The 18,871-nt window shown below is 46.0% G+C and overlaps 1 protein-coding gene across 1 annotated transcript in view; it reads left to right on the top strand.

Moving 5' to 3' along the window:
* Positions 1–18,394, top strand: part of LOC126525093 (aldehyde dehydrogenase 1A1-like) — a 35,803-nt gene extending 17,409 nt beyond the window's left edge. Inside the window, exons 3-12 of the mRNA XM_050173155.3 lie at positions 6,443–6,583; positions 7,518–7,644; positions 10,765–10,826; positions 11,475–11,717; positions 13,778–13,880; positions 14,548–14,738; positions 15,675–15,997; positions 17,459–17,533; positions 17,987–18,026; positions 18,236–18,394. Coding sequence (XP_050029112.2) covers positions 6,443–6,583; positions 7,518–7,644; positions 10,765–10,826; positions 11,475–11,717; positions 13,778–13,880; positions 14,548–14,738; positions 15,675–15,997; positions 17,459–17,533; positions 17,987–18,026; positions 18,236–18,268 — 1,338 coding nt within the window. The 3' untranslated portion in view covers positions 18,269–18,394. The remainder of the gene's footprint in view (positions 1–6,442; positions 6,584–7,517; positions 7,645–10,764; positions 10,827–11,474; positions 11,718–13,777; positions 13,881–14,547; positions 14,739–15,674; positions 15,998–17,458; positions 17,534–17,986; positions 18,027–18,235) is intronic.
* The last annotated feature ends 477 nt before the right edge of the window (positions 18,395–18,871 follow it).

Here is an 18,871-nt window from a genome sequence, read left to right as displayed (position 1 = left end):
AGCGGCTTCAATCTTGTTCTCACGGTGGCGCAAATCGAGTGACCAGTTTCTTTTCGCGTGATCAGTAGGCCTAAAACGAGATTTGTCAAGCCATTTCAAAGCCCGGAGACGATTTACGTCAAATTGGGCTGCCTATCGAACCCCGCGCAGGCTGCTCAGGTTGTTTTGCGCGAACAGGCGTTGTGACGCATCTGAGGCACTTAGGCGATCCGAGCATGTTCACTCGACACTTCAAGCCGGAAAAAAAAAAAACAGCGCGTAACATTTCCTGCCATTGCTCTCGCACAGTTCAAACATTTTAGGGACTGGTATTGAGCGACAAGTTCGGCGCTATTCCTATATACGTCATTTTGTTTCGAGACCAGACGCATTCTGAAGACACAAGCACGTGTCGTTTTTCAAACCTTCGGCAGCAAGGGTACCGTTTCAGACAACCACCACAACTGCAGAGGAGCGCCAAACGCGACACCCAAACAAGATCTAAGACTGGCGGCAAGCCGAGAACCGCCTTCTTGTTTTGCATGCGCAGACTATCCTGTCCTCCTCCGTCGTCGCGCACGCGCAATTTAGTTATCTGCGTCTCGTCGACTGTCGGCTCTTCAAGAGGGAGCAGGGCCGGTCTGCTGCATGGCGGCTTCTGTTAGCAACCGTGGCTTACACACAGAATCGGTTGCACCGGTGCCAGGGTCTAAACAAGAGGATGTTCGTCTATAGCAACCGTCCTGGCGACCTATAACTACATCCCCGTCGGACGAATCCCTTCTTCATTATATTAGACGTTTGCTTTAACCCTTTTCTTTAGTTACCTTCCAAGCGATTGCGCAACATATTCAATCCGGATGGTATTTGAGATGCATGCGGATCTTTGTGGAAATTGTTGACTCGTATTATTGCCGCCAGCTTTCAGCGAAAGGGACACTAGATTGATTTTCATGGTTGTGTCGTCTGAGCCGATGAAAAGCACCTGGGCGGTACGTCTTTTTTTTTCTGTTTTTTAACACATGACGTTTCCATTGAATTCATAGGGCAGTGGTTCCCACTGCCCTATGAATTATGCAGCCCAACGCAGGTACCCATCACTGCGTATTCTGCGCGCGAGAAGTATGATATTGCAAGTACTTTCAGATATATGTTATTGCAAGAAAAAATAGAAAGATGCCCGATTTCCCATATAATAAATGAACCTTAGACATACTGTTACGTGTAGCCGATGCACAAGTCTATTTACAATACATTTACACGTGGGCCAGTGGTGGCCAAGATGGCGACCCTAAATAATAATAGTAATAATAATAATAATAATAACTTCTTTATTTCCATCAGTGATGGAGGAGACTGTGGGTAAAAGTCGCTTTAGAGGCAAGCGACTTGACTAGAGCCCGCAGCCTCCTTTACAAGGCAAACAGCGATTCAACAGGAGACACATATATACATAGCAGTTGACTATATGTGAAATATGGACAAAAAGTAAACGCAAGAACACAACTTATCTGAAAAACGTTCTTCAATTATTTAAGAAAGATTGAGTGACAAAACGTTCACGTAAAGCTCGTACACCAGTTATATAAATATCAAGACCTGATTTCAGAAACAAATTTAAAAGTGTTGGTAGTGTGTATGATATCTTTTGTGTAGAATAATTGGCACGCGGAGTGACCACCTTCCACTGTTCCGTACACCTTGTGATGTAAGAATGTGTGTTCCTGGTGAGATTAGATAACTCATGAAGAAACGTTAAGTTCTCTTTTACCTCCCGTTTGAAAGCTTGACCTAACTTGTAATTATAAAGGTTAAAAACGGGTATTATATTCGGGAACACATCGTCTTCCTCCTCCAGTGCAGCCACACTGTGACGGCTGTTCCGTATCAATGTAAACGTAATGCGTACCGAAAATGGAACACGTAAGACGAAAGAGGAGGCGAAGACTTATCTGTCTTGACTCCTGCCTTCCACTCTTGCACTGCGCACCGCCTAATACGATATCAACTATTTAGTCCACCAGTCTCTTCGGCTCAGGCACGTACATCCTAAATGTTACATGGAGTGTCAGCGAACGAGCATCGTCTACATGGGCAATGGCATAAGAGCTCTGTTAGGTGTACATAGGCACATCTATCAGAGTGAATGGCGATATTTTAGGGCCTGGCATAATTAAATTTCATTTGTTTTGCTTTTCACCTCTTATAAGTACTCGTATTCGTGCAATTTGATATTGCTACGCACATTTAAATGCACGGCGTTTAATCCATGTGGATAAGCGGGACTCCCCCCGCCCCACCCCCCATAGAATACAAGCTTTTAGATACCAAAATAACTTTCCTGAGCCATCCTACGTTTTTTTACGAAATTAAGTACACAATATATACAAGGAAGTATGCACGTTGAAGAACACCAATGGCTAAATGCGTTTCTCGATACGAATGTTTTGAAAACATTTGAAAACAAACGTTTATTCAATCTTTCATACTATCGCTAGATGTATCCACGCCTTTCAAGTCATTGCACGAAGTTACACAGCAAATTTACGTCTCGTGGGATTAAAGTTTGAGATGCAGGCACGTGATGCGAACACAGAGCGATGTTAACTTCATTTCCGTGTTTAGGCAAAGAAAACTGGTTTCCGCCGTGACAAGCGTGAGGGCATGATTCCATTTTCCCCATACGTCGAAATACCGCTTTCAGCATCTACACATGGTACGTAAACTAAATGGTGTGTGGGGGGGGGGGAGAAGGGTTATGTTCGTAGTGTCCTAGTCGATAATAAGCGGTGCCGACTGGAACAGTGTTTGCCTTCGGTTTTCAGGATTATATAAAAGACAATGCAGCCTTCTTTTAGTACACTTTCTTTATAATAATTTGTCCGGGGTGTCATTGCCCCGACGACGAAGACGACGAACTGTTCCTTTTCTCAGTGCTCCACTTGACACGTGGAACAATTTTACTGTCGCGGCCAAAGAGCTTGTAGCAACGCCGCTCGCTTGGCGTCTTGCCACCGCGTCTCGTTGTCGCCTCCCTTCGTTGTTATTGTCTTCTCGACCTCCTGCTCGGTTCTTCTCAATTGTCGAATCGTCTCAGTCTGACCTTCCGTTTACGCCGTCGCTGCTGTAGCTGCGGCTGTTAGCCGTCAAGGGCGAGCTATTTACGGCGCGCGGAAAGAGGCGGCAACGTCTGGCTTCCAGACCGCCTTTTTGTAATTTTTTTTTCTTTACTTTTGCCAGTCATTTACGGCCAGACCCGTCAACGCGTTAGTCGGCTCATATCACGAAAGCATTGGATCAGTCCAAGCGTTCCTCCTGCACACATGGCCCTACAATGGATACATTTTCTTTCTTTTTTTTCCTCTGCGCATGTACCGTGGCTTAGTTTACTCCTCCACCTGTATCGTGCTCATTGAAGCATTCATGCTTTCTACTGCAGGAGTTTTCTATGCTATGCCCTGAATGTACGTACTGTGAAAGCCGGCAACATTGTTGGTGACGCGCACGCACGCACACACACACGCACGGACACGTGCTACGGACACGCTCAACTCGTCGAACGGTCAAAGCTGCCAGTAAGACTAGAGGAGATAGAAAACGTTATGTGCCTTCTTTCGCGGTATCCTGAAAAAAATTACAGTATTCTCCGAGTTTATGTTCAGAGGTAATAAAGGGTCGATATCCTAGGAGTGATATGCAGCAAATTTTTAATGTGCCTGGGTTGACTGGGGGCTAAATTATAGTTCCTTGGCCGTCGTTCTCTGCCTGTTTAGCGTCAGGTGAAACGCTTACACATTCTTCCTGCGAAACTGAAAGAATGAACAATGACAGCACTATTATATTCGGCAAGCGTAGATGTCATGTTGCAGGCGACCATCACAGACAGTTTCAGATGTATGGGCTAGTTAGCCTTTGCAAAAACTCAGTGCCCTTCCCCTCTGTGAAGAAGGATGACCAGTGAAGGTATTATGTGGGCCCCTTTATGGCCAACTGCACCTCCGCCGCGGGTCTGTCCAGCATTACACCATCTTCAGGGTCGGCCCACATTGGGAGTGCTTAACGCCTGCTTCATCTCCGCCGCGGGTCTGCCCGGTATTGCACTACCTTTGGGATCGGCCCACGTATGGGGAATGCTTAACGCCTGCCTCACCTCCGCTAAGGGCTGTAGAGCACAACAAACTGCACTCGGAGTTCTTGCGTACTCGAAGGCATAACCTTCGCGACTTCGAGCACCACATACGCGCCCTCCGAGTGCGTAGCTGCCGTCTTGCTCTACAATCAGGGGGCGGGGTTCCGATAGGACAGACCTAGAATGACGTCACAAGAATGGATTTTCATGCAAGGTATGCCCACAATTTAACATTTAACCGGTATTCAATTAGGCGTTACAGTTCGAAACAATGATGCCCTTCATTAATATTAAGACGTCGAAAGTTTGGTGAATTTGGTCTTTTTTTTCCCTAACTAGCTTTTGTTATCTTTATGTAGCATGTCTTCATTTTCCGCACCATGTATCTTTCCTATCCTCTCTTCTTTTATTTGACATTCTTTTCCCCCTCACACTACCTTTCGAAAAGTTTTCTTCTTCGTCTGGCTTTGTTGACTCTTCTTTTACGATTTTTCTTTTCTTACCGCTTCTAGAATTCTGTTATTTGTTGCGTATTTCTCTTTACCGTTCCAACCCATTAGTAGCTCAATTCCGTCTACAACGTTTTGCACTCGGTACTATACAAAAAGAATTCTAACACCTTCACGTTGTCGATTTTTACGAGATTACATTTCTGATCTGCTATGTGTAACATTCTCAAAAAAAAAAAAAAGTTGCAGATGTAGACGATGTGACATACACGCCATGTTCACTTGGGATCCAGAAGCGTGAAGAGCAATAAAGCAGCAAAAAGCGACACTTGATGCTTTTTCTTGAGCTAGCTGATGGTTTAGCTATATCTGCGACACTTGCGCTTCTGTCATTTGGAACAAAATTCGGCGAGCTGTACGCAAGCACGTTTTGTGCTCCGCGTTCATTCCGTAGTGCACGTCTGCTCCATGGTAGAAACTGGGGGGATGACACTCCTGATGGCATCATTGCCCGGACAGGCCGGGGACCCCGCTTCCGGGCGTGGCATATGGGTTGGGACCTGCAGTTGTGGCCCAACATTTATCGCAACTTCCTCCGTTGATGCGACGGTCCGAGCACGGTAATTCACTCCAACTCAGAAGAATCGCACTACGCAGTATGGAAGAGCTTTACGGATGCTGTTCTTTAGCAGATTCTTTTTCTGACTCAATGCGAGCAAGAAAATATTTGCTTGAGGGGCATTACGTCAATACTGTCGTGAGTTTCCCTGTCAACAAATAATTCTGTGCGGTATATTTATCAATGGTGTCACTATACAAAGCTTAGAGTTCTGCACCCCGTTCTTGCGAGTGCACCTAACCGTGTGCACAAATCGGGGTTCGCACGAGTGCGTTTACTTAGCGGAATGAAGCAAAAACTTTTCAGATGACCTTAGCATTTGACCAAAGTGTTCAAAGCACCTGCACAGATTCACCAAGCCATTTTGGCATATGTGAAGGTCAACTCATTTTTCTTTAAGCAATACTTTAGTCTGCGAATCCTCCCGGACATTCCTGCCCGTGGCTGGTGGCTGGGTGCTGCTGCTGTCTTGCGGAATAGCTCGCGCGCATTACACGAACTCCGCTCATCATGGCAGCGTTCCCATACTGCCCCTCGCGCTCTTGCCGCTGCTCGCGCTTTCGTCGTCGTCGTCTTGAACGGCTGGCTGTGATGCCGCTCATCATGCCAGCGTTCCCATACTGCCCCTTCCTCTGCTAAGGCGCTGACGGCACTGGCCGACACCCAGTCGGTGCAGTGATTTCGGTCTCAAATTATTTCATTTCATTTCCTTAAAGACCCCGTAGTAGGGGTAATAGATAAGGGGTGGGAATACAACATATACAAACAAGTGTTATAATGCATTCAATTCGGTAAATAAAAAGTTTTTACATCTTGAGCAAATTGTGAAGAGCAGGTGATGGCAGCGATTTGATGAGGAAGGCCGTTCCAGTTTTTAGATGCTCGGTATAAAAATGAGGCTGAAAATGTATTGGTGCGTGAATGTGGCTGTGCTACCTGCTGGGGATCGCCAATGCGTCGTGACCGGGGCGTTGGGGGAACAATGTATGGTGGTCGATTGAGCGCCGAATAGTAGAACCTGTGGAAGAGGGAAAGGGTGGCAATGCGGTGACGAAGGGATAGAAGCGGTAAGGAAGATTCTTTTTTTTAAATATGATATGCTGACGTTGCAAGAGTATGTGGAATGAATATACCTGGTGGCGCGATTTTGAACTGCGCTGCCTCAATACATCGCGAAATGAAAACGCGTATCGAGCTGCGCTCAAATTTCGCATCAGGCAGCTGCATAATCGTCGGACACTTTTTTCTTCCTCTTCTTCTTGACAGGCCGACATCGACAAGGCTGTGGCCGCGGCCAAGGCTGCCTTCGACCTCAAGTCCGAATGGCGCACCATCGACGCCTCGCAGCGGGCTCTCTACCTGCTCAAGCTTGCCGACCTGCTCGAGCGCGACAGGGACTACATCGCCGTGAGTGCATCGCCCTATATATATATATATATATATATATATATATATATATATATATATATATATATATATATATATATGTATATGTATGTATATGTATGTATATGTATGTATATATATGTATATGTATATGTATGTATATGTATGTATATGTATGTATATGTATATGTATGTATATGTATGTATATGTATGTATATATATATATATATATATATATATATATATATATATATATATATATATATATATATATATATATATATATATAAATGTATATGTATACATATGGCTCACAGTTTTTCACCCATCTTGTACTTTAGCGCGTTCGAAAGGTCTGAGCACGAATTCTTGCGCGCAGCACGCGTGCTCTTTGTCGGTGGCTTCGTTGATTAACTTATTTGATGTGTCTTGGAAATGGGTGTGCAACGTTCGTCTTGTTCGCAAAATTCTATCGCCCAATGAATAAATGGAAATGCCAGGAGGAAATGCGGAAATGAACGCACGCATACGGAGCACGGCGAGCGCCTACCGTCAACGGGCTTGAGTCTATGAGCGATGTAGAGACCACGTCAGGACCCTTGGTTAAACTGTACGTACAAGTTGCCAGCCGAAAAAAGGCGGAGGAGAGGGGGGGGGGGAAGACCAATCACGAAGGAAACGACACAATATAAGTATACATTTCAAATGTTAAGGAAGCGTTGAGACACTCGAACCGCGAATACAGAAATGATGAACCGAGGCAGACATACTAAAAGATGCTCACAAATGAACAAACAAATGAAAAACCGAATAATACACGAATACATAAAACTGCGAAAGCCTCGTTCTCATTCTCTCTTTGTTTTTATAGTCGTGATCAGTGTGTACGCGGATTCTGGCGAGTCTCTAAAGCAGCGTCTCTAAACTCCGCAACCTGCGCGCCTGTTCTCGCAGAGCCTGGAGACGCTGAACAACGGCAAGCCGTACAAGTACGCCCAGGAGGACATTGACACGTCCGTCAAGCACCTGCGCTATTATGCCGGCTACGCCGACAAGGTGCACGGCAAGACCATTCCGGCCGGTGGGTGTCCTTAACGTTGAGTATGGCCCCAGAAAATTATCCTACATGATCTTTAGAAAAGTCTACAGGAAGGGCTCTGTCAAATACTCGTATAGATACGTATAATATAAAACCAGGAGTTTACTGCCTATCTTTCGACTCTTGTTTGTCCACTGTTTTCTGCACTTTCAGGAAACCACACACCGCGAGGTTTCGAATGTAATGATTACAGGCCAGTGGAAATATAAGCGCTGCATAATTATATTCGCTCGTATAGACTGTTCGTAGACGCTGCACATTCAAAAGTATATAACGAGGCGATGTAGTCGTACTGGAAGTACTACATCTCAGTTCATTTTGTAACACTTTTATTCTATTTCTATCTCTACAGCTCTATTTCTTTTTTTTTTCTTGCACATAACGTACGTCTTTTACGATAATCAACGCAAGCAGACGGCGCTGAGCTGTAAGACACTGCATATCTTTTAATGCACTCGGGATAAAACGAGTGGTTTTTGTCTGTCGAATCTACGGTACATATACACTGGCGTCTCCCATTTTGCTTCATACTACTCTTTTTCGTTTTTTTTTTTTAGAACACCAATTTATCCACATTATTGGTACGAACCTAATTTCACGACCATGCGAAGTGTGAATCTACATACATGTGCAAGGATTAATACAGTTGCGCTTAATTACGTCCGCGCGTGGCAGCGCCTTTCATGTTTTTCCTTCGCTGTCACGCGTATTAAGAATGCAAGCACGACTTCCACTCCTGCCGCTGCGCTTATTTGGCGTTAAAACGATGTCACGCTTTTCCCTCACTATATATCACTCCGCTGGTTTGTCTGCACGCTATTCCCGCATTATAAATCATTCCCCTACTTTGGCTCCCTCTGGCGGGCTGAATGTGTCGACACATTTCTTTAAGTCTGCGAAATGGGAAAACGTGTACGTCTACCACTGCACGCAAGTAATTAAAACGCATAGAAAAATGTACATCTGCAATTGCAATTCGGTCACGTTATCGCGAAAGTACGTGTGCACTTTATACCACCCTTCTTGCTTAGGAAACTCCGGCCATTCTGCGATAACGCTATAGGAATGACCGTGAAACATAAACCACGTCGAGGGCTTCAATTGTTGGGATGCATTGCCGATCGACGATAGATAACGATTATGAGGGTATTTTATTTTACCGGTAACATAATTTTTGTAAATCACCATGCAGTGACATACGTTGCACGAACCTATTTATTGAGCTGGATTACCCGACGAGATGGACATTCCTTACACGGGAAATTAAGTCGTACAACTGACTAATCAACAAAACGTCAATAATGAACTCCTCAACTAATTGCATTAGCTCACATTTCAATACGCGAAATGAAGCCCATGGTACCTCTAGGCATATCAAATTGAAACGAATTTTGAAAATATTACCAGCTCTGAGATAAGCCCAATTAAACTTGGAGTAAAAATGCGCTGTTGTTTCACTTACCTTCCTTTGACAAAACGCCTTTTCATGCCTCGGAACTCAAAATTTCCTGGAACACCAATGCATTTTACCGCTAACTTTGGCCACGCATAGCTCGAAACTATTGTCATCCCCAGAATTCCTTCCAAGTGGTTATGACCTTTGAATTCACCTGCTACACTTCGCAACTTGCAATATATGCCGCAAATGAACATAAATTAAACATTAATTAGCAAGCGAAGTATAATTAGCGAAATATTTTGCTTTATTTCTCGAGAGTATAATGTACGCCTCTATGAGTAATCTAGCTCATGAAGTAGAATTGGGCTACGCACCTCGGGTGACATTTACAGTTTCCGTTTACTATTTAAAAGAAAGCACCCTTAGCGCCGAATTCACTGAAATAGCCGTAATAAAAAATCGGGACGGTTGGACATTCATGATAGCAGCGCACGGAAAACGAAGACGCATAATTATAAAGGTGGGACAAGGGCTGTCTTGCAGATGAAACATTATTGGACGCAAGAAAACGTATCACTGTGTTGCTTTTTTATTCTTTTGTTGTTCTTCCTATATGTGTCAAGCATTGCTCCAACTTTTCGGACCCCAGGACAGCGCTTCTCCCGTTTATTTCTTGGCGTCGTCGTTTTCTATCCGCTGCTATCATGCTAGATCACTTTCTTCAGCAAATACTAAGCGAACCCGTTTAAAACTCTTTATACGGGGCGTGGTTGCGTAGTGACCTTGGCGTTGAGCTGCAAAACACGAGGCCGCGGCATCGAATCCTCGCTGTGCTGGCCGCGTTTCGGTGGGGGGCCAGATGCGAAAAAAAAAAAAAACGCCCCTGTACCGTGCATTGGGTGCCCGCCAGAGAAACCCAAATGGTCAAAATTAATCAGGAGTGTCCCATGACAGCGTGCCTCATCATGGTATCGTAGCTTTTGCACGTAAAAGCCCACAATATATAATTTTCAGAACTCCTTTGTGACAGTCTTCGAGCGTCACAGGCCTCACGTGTCCATAATAGGACAAAAAATAAAGAAGCTTCCGTCTTTCCAAGCGGCCTATCCATCAGTGAACATTTTAGTGTTCGTTTTCTTGTTCGTTTTTTATCTTGTATGAATTTCTCGCTGAAAAATTAGGCAGGCACCATACTTGATCGAAACGACTTGGAAGTGCTCACGAACGCCGTTTGTCCGCTCAGGCAGGGCAAGTTCGGCGCTTCCTATTCACAATTTTCGACGAGTAACGCCGATCTACGCGTGACAGCCGCAAGCTCGCGCGCTGTCTTTGGCTACACGCACAGCATCAGCTGTCGCTAAGCAACCTATATTTTCTTTTTCTTATTAAGACAATGTCTTCCTTAGTTAGTTACCCCTACTTTTCTGTATCGATTGCTTGCGTTGCTAGACTTCTTCGTGAGCCCGTTCAGAACGGTTACGGTGCAGAGTCTAAAAATGTGGGCCCATCCCGAAGTTAGTGCAGGTAAAGATAAAACTTAGTCCGACGCACCTCCTACTCCCCTCACGCAAGGGGTAACGCGATACAGTGCCATGCGCAGTGACTCGACCCCATTCTTTCCCCCGAATCGATCAGGAAAACATGGTCTTTGATATACATCAACTGAATGTTGAATCACCTTCCAACTTCTTTTTTTCTTTCAGATGGCAGCTACTTCACGTACACCCGCTGCGAGCCGGTCGGCATCTGCGGCCAAATTCTTCCCGTGAGTATGCAGCCTCGACAATCGTTGACCACCACCACACAAAGTGCGCGAGCATGTTTTGAATTGTATATCGCACACCTTAAGATTGGTGCTGGCGACAGGCGGGGACTTGCAATTGTCGATACGCGACGTGCGGGTTATCAGTGCAAAAGCGCGCTGATAAACTGGCCGGTGTTTGCACCGTTTTGTCTGCATCCTAGGTGAAACAATTGTTTCGTGTCACCTTCGGAACAAACAACCTTAATCTAAAGGGTATAAATTATGCTAGCATCTATTTTCACCAAACGCACCGCTGTAGCTCAGTGACAATGGCGTTGTGCTATTGAGCGCTTGGTCGCGGGTTCGATAGTCCATGCCTGACGGCCACATTCCGATGGGAGGCGAAGTGCAACAAACGCTCGGGCGCAGTGCTTTGGGTGCGGATTACTGAACCACGGTTGGCCAGAACCAATCCGAAGCAGCCCTACCTCACAACGTCCTTCATAGACCACTGTGCAGCTTCGGGGCTAATTGAGTCCCCCCAATTTAATTTTAGGTAACCGACCACATATACGTTTCTGTTGAAAATGGATAAGCATGTACATGAATTAGCCGCTTGACTTTCAGTCAAATACCGGTATGCTTACGTCCTCCCGCCCGCGCGTGCAGTGGAACTTCCCGGTGGTGCTGATCGCGATGAAGCTTGCCCCGGCGCTGGCCGCCGGCTGCGTGTGCATCGTCAAGCCCGCCGAGCAGACCCCGCTGACGGCGCTGTACGTGGCCCAGCTGTGCAAGGAGGCCGGCATCCCCAAGGGCGTGGTCAACGTGGTTCCCGGCTACGGACCCACCGCCGGGGCCGCCATCGCCGAGCACCCCGAGATCAACAAGGTCTCCTTCACCGGATCCACCGAGGTGATGAGCGCCGAGCTGCTGCACGCCCGCCTCTTCTTCCGCACGCGGAGGCGAGATCGGAAGGGCTTTACAGGGGGACCGCAAGGATACACGCGTAATGAAGAAAAGTGAAATTACAACGTTTGAGCGTACCGCATAACGACAACGTGCCTTGGAGTTGTTACTACGACTTAAGCGGATACTTTAGAACATAAATATCGAACACTGTAATAGGCTATACAGTAGAATACCAATAAACTATACAGAATATCCGGAAAAATATAAAATACTACTAAAGACAAATAATAGTGATAGGGGCATTTCAGAACACTAACTCGGCTCGTCTGTTCCGTTATACTTTGTTCGTCTTGTCCCGCAGTTTGTACCAGCTTATTTTATTATGCTCACAATAAAGACCCGCCGTGGTTGCTCAGTGGCTATGGTGTTCGGCTGCTGAGCACGAGGTCGCGAGATGGAATCCCGGCCGCATTTCGATGGGGGCGAAATGCGAAAACACCCGTGTATACTTACATTTAGGTGCACGTTAAGGAACCCCAGGTGGTTGAAATTTCCGGAGTGCTCCACTACGGCGTGCCTCATAATCAGAAAGTGGTCTTGGCACTTAAAACTCCATAATTTATTTTTTTCACAATAAAGAACAATGACGTGTGTCAGAAAAATGTGAGTAACGATGTTGTTAGTGTAAAGGCGCTTCAGGTCGTGGACATGTTCTCTAAATGATGGCATGGTATTTCGGTTCATAAACGGTTAGCGTCGGCGCCATCCGAGTGGTCGTGTTGACGTTTATATCTTTTTCAATGCGGGTTCATTTAGCAACGAGTGGCTATTTCAGTTCATGATCCTCTTGTACTTTATCTAATCTAATCCAACTGAGTGTCGAAATAATGAGGAAACAAATGGCCTTCTCGTGCTCGTCACTTTGTCCTTCATCATCATCATCATCATCATCATCAGCCTGGTTACGCCCACTGCAGGGCAAAGGCCTCTCCCATACTTCTCCAACAACCCCGGTCATGTACTAATTGCGGCCATGCCGTCCCTGCAAACTTCTTAATCTCATCCGCCCACCTAACTTTCTGCCGCCCTCTGCTACGCTTCCCTTCCCTTGGGATCCAGTCCGTAACCCTTAATGACCATCGGTTATCTTCCCTCCTCATTACATGTCCTGCCCATGCCCATTTCTTTTTCTTGATTTCAACTAAGATGTCATTAACTCGCGTTTGTTGCCTCACCCAATCTGCTCTTTTCTTATCCCTTAACGTTACACCTATCATTCTTCTTTCCATAGCTCGTTGCGTCGTCCTCAATTTGAGTAGAACCCTTTTCGTAAGTCTCCAGGTTTCTGCCCCGTACGTGAGTACTGGTAAGACACAGCTATTATACACTTTTCTCTTGAGGGATAATGGCAACCTGCTGTTCATGATCTGCGAATGCCTGCCAAACGCACCCCAGCCCATTCTTATTCTTCTGATTATTTCACTCTCATGATCTGGATCAGCAGTCACTACCTGTCCTAAGTAGATGTATTCTCTTACCACTTCCAGTGCCTCGCTACCTATCGTAAACTGCTGTTCCCTTCCGAGACTGTTAAACATTACTTTAGTTTTCTGCAGATTAATTTTTAGACCCACTCTTCTGCTTTGCCTCTCCAGGTCAGTGAGCATGCATTGCAATTGGTCCCCTGAGTTACTAAGCAAGGCAATATCATCAGCGAATCGCAAGTTACTAAGGTATTCTCCATTAATTTTTATCCCCAATTCTTCCCAATCCAGGTCTCTGAATACCTCCTGTAAACACGCTGTGAATAGCATTGGAGAGATCGTATCTCCCTGCCTGACGCCTTTCTTTATTGGGATTTTGTTGCTTTCTTTATGGAGGACTACGGTGGCTGTGGAGCCGCTATAGATATTTTTCAGTATTTTTACATACGGCTCGTCTACACCCTGATTCCTTAATGCCTCCATGACTGCTGAGGTTTCGACAGAATCAAACGCTTTCTCATAGTTCCTTCATAGTTCAAATCAAAAGCATCTCAAACACGTTCTCTTCACTCTGCACAGGTGGGAAAGCTTATCCAGGAGGCTGCCGGAAGGTCCAACACTAAGAGGGTCAACCTGGAGCTCGGCGGCAAGAGCCCGTTGGTCATTTTCCCCGACGCTGACCGTAAGTGCGACATCCCTGAACGCTTAAAGCTGTTAATGCTAGCCTAGATACTGTATCACCAGGCGCACTAACGCTTTAAGAATGAAGCGAAATGTGCGTATGGCCACGTTCTTCTAGGTGCCATGTCCTTTCCGTGCCAGTGCACAGGACAATAAAAAGGTTTGAAGGATTAGCGTTAGCCTTGCCACAGTGCTAGTATTAATCTAATGACAAGGTCCACTTCGCGGCTTCACTACAGTGCTAACCTTTGAAAATTCTCTCTATATCCGTTGGCACACTTTTTGTGAGCAGTTCCAGCACATTTTTCTAGGAGAATCGAGACAAATAAGGGTAACAGATTGTGAAGCTTACGCAAATTTTAAGAGCAGTTGCATGTACAGTTCCCTAGTCTATAGATGACCTAGTCGGAGCAAAAGCTTGTTGTTCACATCCCCATCAAAGAGCGGGTCTTGAACTTAAAGAGAGTAACAGCGCTTGGAACAGGACTAACAGAAAGAAACGGAAGAAGCGCTGCGTCCGTTTGTTTCTGTTCGTCATGTTACTCTTTTGTAAAATTTAATATGTACCAACCATGCCAAGTCAACATTCTTTTTCGTCACTCCGAATATGTGCTACTGCAGACTCCGTCCTTGACAATTTTCTTCTCTCACTTTCGTTGCTTGCGCAGTGGACGAAGCTGCCCAGATCGCACACATTGGTCTGTTCGCCAACATGGGTCAGTGCTGCGTGGCTGCCAGCCGGCTGTTCGTGCACGAGGACATCTACGACAAGTTCGTGGCCAAGGCTATTCAGCTGGCCGCCCACCGCAGAACTCAGGTCGGCGACCCCTTCGACGACGCCACAGAGCAGGGACCACAGGTGAGGTGACGCACCTTCTTCCCTTCTTGAAGACGTGGCATGCTTGTAATGAAATGTATTGTACATAATACTTCACAATGCGAAATACCGGTTAGGTAAAGACATTCTAATTTCACCAAATCCTTTGTCATCGACCGGTGCGTATCTGTAAAGGTCAGAAAAAAACAGAACAAGTTTCAGGCATCTACTTCAGTTTGCGCTGCACTGTCGTTTAAAACGCCACGAATGAGGGGTGTGTTATTCTAGACGTACTGATTGCGGGCTAATCAGACTGCCGATCCATTTTTTTACACGCAAGATCTGCATCTGGCTCTAGCACACCACTGCAGCGGCTGTGGCTAGTCAAAACATAGCTACTAGTACACACATCACCTTCTGCATCGGCTGACGCTATAGGCTCCAATCTAAATGTTGGCTCGAATGGCTGTGACGTTTTTCTTTTTTTTTTTCTAAGGAGTGCAAAGTCCCGGGATAGTCTCAGGCATAGTAGCCAAATTCCAATGGGGGCGGAATGCAAGAGTGCTCGTGTTCGGAGCTTTGGGTGTACATTAGAAAATCACAGGTGGCTTAAATCCGAAGCTCCCTCAATACGGCGTGCCTATTCATGGCTATTAGACGTTATACCCAATATCCAGACCCCCAAATTAAACCTGTAGGCACCAGTTTGCCCATCTTCCAACTGGCATCGTTTTAAACCGCACTCGGCAGTCAGGGCTACAGTACGCTTAGAACTACGAGCTTAAATCCAGCTGTATTCTGCAACAATTTATGCTTCTCCTATTCACGAGGCTGCCCCTGCCACACCGAATGAAAGCAACACTGTTCAGTGCCCTCCAAGCGTGCGTTTCAAGAGCTGCTGTGCGAAATATACAAGTATTCGTGTCGGCCTTACGAGCCCACATGACAGCCCTCATTCGTGTCGTCCTCGGTTCGCAGATCGACGACGAGCAGTTCCAGAAGATCCTGGGCCTGATCGAGTCCGGCAAAAAGGAAGGCGCCAAGGTCGAGATCGGCGGCAAGCGGATCGGCAGCGAGGGCTACTTCGTCGAGCCCACCGTGTTCACCAACGTCACGGACAACATGCGGATCGCCAAGGAGGAGATCTTCGGTCCCGTTCAGCAGATCCTCAAGTTCAAGACCATGGACGAGGTGCTGCGGCGTGCAAACGACACCACCTACGGCCTCGCCGCGGGTGTCGTCACCAAGGATCTGAACACAGCCATCACGTTCTCCGACGGCGTGCAAGCCGGCACCGTCTGGTGAGTGCTGTAATCAGTGGCGTAGCAACGGGGGGGGGGGGCGGGGGCCCGTAGGCCCCGCGTGCACGGGGCCAGTAGGGGCGGGGGGGGGGGGGGGTGTCATATACGTCTGAAGACACCCGAAAATTGTCGATATCTTCGCCTTCCTCGACCACAACCGGGGGGGGGGGGGGGGGGGTGACAGAAGAGCTAAGGGCCCCGGGTGCCTGATGACCTAGCTACGCCACTGGCTGTAATGCTCTCTCCGCCCATGTTATGGAGATCAACCACAGTGCTTGTTTGACGCAATGATAGCAGTATTGACTAGGTAAACGTAAATTCGCGGAATCGAGTAACTATCATGAAAAGCCCGACTGTTGTTTGACCATATCAGTTTCATAACAGTGGCAAATTAATAGAATTACTGAACATTGTCATGGGCGTATAGGACCAATGTCTCTATAGGTAATTCAACAATGCGTCCAAGACCGCACTGGGGCACTACTACATTCAAACGGAGCATCCAAGTTGCGTGAGACACCGTGTAATGGATAGGTTGCAGATAACGCTTGACCACCTGATGTGTAATGTGCTCAGTCTAGGGAACGCTCTCGTTGGTGTCTTTTTTTTTTTATTCTTCTCCACCGCACTGATCGGAAATCGAGCTTCCAGCTTCTCTTGGGCAGCAGAAAGGCAGTTTAAACGATGGCGGTAGATCCAACGTTACGACAAGCGAATTTGTCTTCAAGTATTGTTGTGGGAACTCGGGCTTCATGCAGGTGGACATCCGCCCTTAGCCGCCTATAGCACGAAAAATTGTCGGTACTTCAATGGGATCCTCAGGGCTCCATTTCGCTTTGCTTCGTTCTTTAGGTTTGATATCTTGCCGCGATGACCGAATTCTGATAGTAAAGTAATGGAAGGGAGCCTCATTACTGAGTCTTGAGTGCTTGTTCAAGAAACCAGAGTTATGCAAATGATTTGGAAGCTCGTTACTACGATGGTCCTTGTAGCTCGGACTTCTCTGGTACAGCCGACATGGTATAGCTGTGTATTTGTTACTTGTCTGCGGCAGTGCTTCGCGTGCGAATTGTTCAGTCTATTTTACGCAGCATATGAAGCGTATTTTATTCCTTTATTGCCCGATTTCTGGTATGTATGCGCTATTAAGGTAAATTGAATTACCATTATTCTGAAGAAATTTAATTGACGCGAGGTCTATATTCGCGGGTTGTCAGTTATTCAGTTTCTAGTCCGTGCGCACGATGACACTTCCAACAAATATCTGTAGCGAAAAAGCTAGCTTTAGCCATACCATATTTTTGTGAATGCTACTGCAGTACTGGATATTGTTCTCGTAATCCTACATCACGTGGGATGTGGCTCTGTGTCAACTATGTTTAAATGAACTCTTGAACTCTAACGTGAACCTGGTTCGATCATCACGGCTTACCGCGCATGCGTCTTATTTTACTCTGACAGGGTGAACACTTACCTCGCTGCCAACGTCCAGGCCCCATTCGGAGGCTTCAAGATGTCCGGTCTCCACCGAGAGTGGTGAGATATTTGGTGTCCTCCTTCATTCAGTAAATGTATTTTTGTATTATTTGGGCCAATTACGCCGCTGTCTCAGCGCACTGCACATGTTGCTCACGAGAGTAAAAAAGTGTTGCTGTCGGCATTCCATCTCTTTTTGCGTTACATGTACTTGATTGTCGATATGTATCATAGCCTCGAATCTGGCAGATTCTTGTTTTATGCAATAGAAAGTCGCGTAGCTCATGTTTAACTGTGCCCGATAACAGATGCACCGAGTCTATTGTGCGTACTGCGGATGTATCACGTGTACTGCTTTGAACTTCGGCACAAAAAAGATGATACAATAGGTGGACATTTACATTTAATGAGTCTACTTAGCTTCAATCGCGCCAGTTGCTCTGAACTTCATGCTTCACGCGAGCAGCTTACATAAGTTTTCTAAACATTCCTGTGCACCTCCTTATTTTTCAGCAACGAGGATGGCATCCTGAACTACATCGAAACAAAGACGGTACGCCTGCAACTTTTTGTTTCACCTCTAAGAAAGCCTACTTTCTAAATGTATTTCCACTCAATCCAATATTGCTTAAAGAGTGTTCAATTCATTCATTCGCTAAGAAAGAGGCGCGTTCCTGCTGATGGCGTCATGTGCCATAAAGCAGAAGAAATTTCGAATACCGAACACTCGATTCACATCTCGTCTTTTTTCTTTTTACACAGGTCACGATCAAGATCCCACACAAGCACTCGTAGGAAACTCGCCCACCCTGTTCTCAAGACGAAGCATTCGTTTGTTCATCTTGTGATGTCTTCCTATTTTCTATATACTCAAGGGAACCCACGTTTTATATAAAGCAAACAATTAAAAGTTTGTACAAATTTGTCATTTGTATCGCAAGCGACTAAGGATCGGAGAAAGAAGCTGACTTCTGTCTTCAAGTTACTGAGAACCGCATGTGGTCGGCGGTTGCGCGAAGGTATTGAAACATATCCAGAACCCACAGCTGCTCCAACAGACGCGTGTGCCTGTACATAGATTTGTTTCTCTCTCTCTCTCTCTCTCTCTCTAATGCGTAAATCTTTCTTGGCGAGTGCTCCAAATCTGTCATGCAAAAACTGTAATGCCGTGTATCTGCACGGAAATGGTTAATTTGCGTAATTCAGACATTTAATCGTTATAATAGCGTAAACTTATATGAATGGTAACTTCATAAGCGATAAGGAACAATTTAAGCAAACAAAATAAAACGAATAGCCATAGGAATACTTAGGGCGCCAAAGAAAATGCCTGGGGTAGCTTGAAGCAGAGGTGGACCAATTGAAATTTGTGGGTTGGCGAATTTGAAATTTAAAGCT

The sequence above is a fragment of the Dermacentor andersoni genome, chromosome 3 (genome assembly GCF_023375885.2).
Source record: "Dermacentor andersoni chromosome 3, qqDerAnde1_hic_scaffold, whole genome shotgun sequence".
Taxonomy (NCBI): domain Eukaryota; kingdom Metazoa; phylum Arthropoda; class Arachnida; order Ixodida; family Ixodidae; genus Dermacentor; species Dermacentor andersoni.
Note: the sequence above shows the minus strand (reverse complement) of the source record. Positions and strands in the feature narration are given on the sequence as shown.